The 4,841-nt window shown below is 38.4% G+C and overlaps 1 protein-coding gene across 2 annotated transcripts in view; it reads left to right on the top strand.

Annotated features, from left to right (window-relative positions):
• Positions 1 to 44: 44 nt before the first annotated feature.
• LOC106876989 (uncharacterized) overlaps positions 45 to 4,841 on the top strand; it is a 10,894-nt gene continuing 6,097 nt past the window's right edge. The window contains exons 1-2 of one of the 2 annotated variants that reach the window (XM_014925766.2): positions 45 to 233; positions 1,037 to 1,416. In XM_014925766.2, coding sequence (XP_014781252.1) covers positions 1,086 to 1,416 — 331 coding nt within the window. In that variant the 5' untranslated portion in view covers positions 45 to 233; positions 1,037 to 1,085. Of the gene's footprint in view, positions 234 to 1,010; positions 1,417 to 4,841 lie in introns of those variants that run through there. The other variant, XM_052977689.1, reaches the window with a different exon arrangement.

Here is a 4,841-nt window from a genome sequence, read left to right as displayed (position 1 = left end):
CTTCACTTCGATTGAGAATTGTGCGCATTAGACTCGATGCAAGAGGGCAGCACTGACTGTAGTGGACGGTTGGGGCATCTGTGAAGATTAAGTAATAGTTGAAGTCATTATTGAACAATTCAAACATTTGGGGACATTCCTTGGTAGTTCAGTGGCATCAGGTGATAGTATCGACAACAGTGGACAGTGGTTAACGTTTTCAAACATAGTTGTTCGTCTCATCTGTAACGAAGGTAAGTTTTGTTTCGTTATATGTATTGTTTCGCTATGTGTTGGAACCTCAATGTTGCTCTTCTGCACTTAGCTATGACTGTGTAGATACCAGTAATGTGATTGTGGCTAGATCAGTTGATTGATATTGCTTCTGTGTGATTATGTTTATTCATGTATCTATACTGCGTGGATCGGATAAATTGATAGAGATATTATAGTCACCAAAGAAAAAAGGTAATCTCTCCAGAAACACCTATCAAGCAAGGAGGATTGCAGAAAAACCGAAAACGAGAGTCTCAAGAGAGCAGGGAGATAAGACAACGTTAAGCACGCCAGATTTACACAAAGATCCAACAGAATAACTCTCAGAAACAAATTGTGTACAAATTTGTTCTTCACAGCTCCTGGAGCTGCTTTCATATATAATCCATCCCATTCTTATAAAAATTATTATTCTGTCCAATTTGGGGTGCTAAACTCAAATTGTCGTTTCTGCAAAATTTAAAAATCTACTCCACAAATGTTTTGTCGTCAATGCCGCATCACCTGTTTCAACATAACTGTAATATACGAGCAGACGCACAGAAATGAATACATTTAAGTACTCCAAATATATCCAAGTAGAAATTCCGTAGCAAACCTCGACACATGTGTAACCGGTCAGGAAACGTACGCAATTGGCTAACCATTCCTGAAGTGAATAAGAACTAATTTACTTCTAATATAAGGCTAAAATTTTATTTAAAAATTTCATCAGTGGCCAGCATATCTCTTTCCCAAATCTCTGCCAATCTCTCTCATCCACTTTCTTTCGCTCTTTCAGCCCATTCCTGTCTACCTTCTGCCTCCCTCTCCTAATCTTAGAGACAAAGATGTCCCGGTTTCCTTTTACCCATCTAGCTGTGATGACAGTTCTGTTGTTTATCGATACAAAATTTCTGGCCGTTACTTCGGATCAAGAATTTGATGAAGCTTACTACAAGCCTTTGCCACCTGGCTATTCCTATGGTTATCTTCAGACAACTCCATCGGAAAAATTCTATAAGAGAGAAAGTCTACTGCAATGTGCCGTCGTCGCTCTAAACAGCCAATCACAATTCTTTACTTACAACAAAGTCAGCCATGTTTGTAAGAATTACTCGCCGAAAGATATAATGACAGTCGTCAGCGCGAATGACAGCAACGAGATTTCCTTCTATAGAAGTAAGTGAAGCTTCTTTATTATTACTGTTGTTTTTTGTTTGTTCTTTTTTTACTTTCTGCGGTAGGATAAAATTACCAACTGAACACTGGGTCGGTGAAATCTACTTACTCCTCACCCCACGAAATTGCTGGCCTTGTGCCAAAATCTGAAATCAACATTATTATTGTTGCTGTTGATATTATTGTTGTTGTTGCAGCTGCTGTTGAACCTCCATGACACTGCTTTCAGTGTCATTGAATTCTACCTGTCTTACCTTGCTATCTTTTGTTTGGTAGATTCTGAATTTGATTTCTTCCATTTTTACCTCTGTTAACCAGCATTTCAATTTCATCTGCCCTTCTTGGTCACTTAGTCTCTGCTGAGTTACCTCAAAAAATTCCGCTTTCAAACCATATCTCTCTGATATGCTGACTGCAGTCGCTAGACGACAACCGGGCCAACTTTGCCAGGTGAGAGATCTTCACCGTTATCAGATCTAATCTCATTCACAGTTGTTCAAGATATTTATTTAACATTTTCGCTTATAGCGAGGTTTGTGGCGAAGATGTGACACAGCTACCGTTATTTTTATTGAGACACCATCTCTAGAGAGCTTGCCGACCAGGGTGAAAGGAGCACCCCCACCCCATTAGAGAGACCTGACCGTTGCCAGATGACAACCTGGCATTTTCTCTCTGCGTGGGCTTACAGTACTACGACTTGCCCAAAGGTAACTTGAAGGTAATTATGGTTAAGTGTAACCTCATTTTACACTCATCGAGACCCCACAACTGGGTGCACTTAAAAATCATGCCCTGGACAAGTACAGCCTATATGTCACTCTTAGGGTGGAAGGCTCCGTCTACTGTCAACATTTTTCTGGTCTTTTCTGGTGATTTTCCATCTTCTTCACTTCTTTCTTTTGTCATTTTATAATTCCCTCTCCATACAGGAGTGATGCAATCGTCCACGTATTAACTGCTAGGATTTTACTCCATCTCGTCAATTGTGAGAGCAATACCAACCTCTGTCTTCAGAAATACTCCATCCTCAGTTACTCTTTCATTTCCTTTCTCATTATGTCGTTGCACTCTAGTGCACCAAGGTATTTGTATATTTCTGTTTCAATTTGCTTAATCAAGTCTCTATTCGGTAATTCTGTCCTTGCTAGAGACTGTAGCTTGCTTCATTTTAACTAGATAATTCCGCAGCTTTTGTGTGCAAATCCCATTCTAATATCAGTACTAAAAGAGTGGACCGTGTTCACTAACGAACTCACTTGTGTCTCATCCTTGCCATACAGTTTCAAATCATCCATGAAGCAGAGGTGGTTGATTGTTTGCGATTTTTTCTTTAGTTGGTACGCCAGTTTTATTCTCCTAAGTGTCAAGTTCAGAGACACGGAGAGAACAAAAAGCAACGGAGATAGGCTATCACCCTACAAAATCCCTCTTCTGATACCCAGGGTACCTAAGCCTTTCCCGGAAGATGTCATTTCAGTTTTCCATCTCACCATGCATCTCTTTATGATCCACGAATGTGGAATCATATCATAAGCTTTACAATAGTCAATCCAGGCCATTCCCTGATTTGTTCTCCTTCGTTTACCATTTTCTCTATCAGGAGTTGATTTTTGGTACCTCGGCAACTACTTCTACAGCCTTTTTGTTCTGCTGGTAATATACCGTTTTCATCAAGAAAATTATACAGTTCTGAAATTCCTCCTGACAGTAATTTCCACATTAATAGGAGACAGGAAATTGATTTGAAATTGTCAGCAACATTTGCCTTTGATGCTTCCTTCAGCCACAACACCTTTCGTCCTTTCGTCAACCAGCCCGGGATTTCTTCTCCGTTGATGAATACATTAAATTGTTCTGTGATCAATTTATGTCAACTACTGAACTATTTTATCCCAAATCCCGATACACTGCCAGGTCCGACTGCTTTCCAGTTGCTTGTCTTTTTACTCATATTTCTGATACCGTCTTCTGTGAAGTGGATAATTGGGGATAAGAAGCTGTTTGCTTCAGCCATTCAACAGTAGTATTATGTAGTTCTTCCTTACTCCATATCTTTCCCCAGAAAAGTCGATTTTCATCAGCATTAGGGACTAATCTTTCACGTTTTTTATCATCATTAATCTCTTAATAAAATCTTTTTTGGTCGCTTCTAAACAATTTGTTTTGCTGGTATTGCTTAATTCGTTGTTCAAACCTTGTTAGCTTTGCTTCTTTTTTTTTTTTTTTTTTTTGTATGCGCTGCTTCAGTTCTTCAATTACAACATTCAGGCCTTTTGTATCTACACCATGCTTTTTCCTAACTTTTCGAATTTCCATTCATTATAAAGTTCTTTTCTTGACAAGTATTGACACTTCACTGTTCAAAGAGTTTATATCTTCAGAAATTCTTCTATTCCACCACGGTTGTTTATTTCCTCTTCAATCCGTCGTTATTATTTTGGTCTCAGTAGTTCTCAATCCCATCCTTTCCCTCACAATCCTACTAGCAGCCTTGATAAGATAACTTGTTTGTGTGATGTTCTTTCTTTCAATGTTTCTCAGTACATTATTGACTTTTCTAGTCTCTTGATTTAGTCTCTATTTGTTAGCCTTCTGCAATCCGCATATAAATTATCTCCCTGCTGTATTTGATAGATCCCAAATTCTGTCAATTATTAATCGACCTTCATTGTTTGAATAGTCACTGATCTCAATTCTTTCAAAATTCACGGTATTATATTGTTGCGAACAATTGTCGATCCCATCTACTATTCCACTTTTGTTTTTCGCATGCCAAGCATCATCCGATATCCTTCATTTAGTATCTTCTAGCTCCAATTCTGTTAACCATCCATTTTTCGTATTGCTCTTACTTTGTCACATAATCTCTGTTCAGTAATTTCAAACAGTTCCATTGCCCTCCATTCACTGTGCATTCGTTTTCTGTACCCTTTGACAGGCACACCATTCGCACCCACTTGGGTGCTCCAGTAGTAACACTCCATAACCATTATACTTATTTGATTTTGGTGATTTCTTGTGGAGAGGTTTTATTATTATTATTATTGTTCAGTGGTTTTCTTTTTATAACGTGCTTTCACTTCACTACCGAGCGCAGCTCTGTGTACCTTGGGTATGTGCTGTGGTTTGCTGTGATGCTCTTATGGTTGCTGTATTGAAAGTGTTTTGCGTAGGATGTGTGCAGTGCCCAGTAATGCAATTTTCTGTATGTTATATATATTTGTAAGTCCTGGTGTTTTTGTTATGTATTTGTCTGAATATTTTTTTTATTACACCTAAGGCACCTACTATGATAGGAATTGTTTCTGTTTTTAGATTCCACATTCGAGTTACCTCTATTTCCAGGACTTTGTATTTTGAAAGTTTTTCCATTTCTTTTAGGGAAACGTTTTCATCTGCTGGTATTGATACATCAATTAGAA

This window comes from Octopus bimaculoides, chromosome 28 (assembly GCF_001194135.2).
Source record: "Octopus bimaculoides isolate UCB-OBI-ISO-001 chromosome 28, ASM119413v2, whole genome shotgun sequence".
Lineage (NCBI taxonomy): Eukaryota > Metazoa > Mollusca > Cephalopoda > Octopoda > Octopodidae > Octopus > Octopus bimaculoides.
The sequence above is the reverse complement of the archived record's forward strand: the minus strand, read 5'-3'. Positions and strand labels throughout refer to the sequence as shown.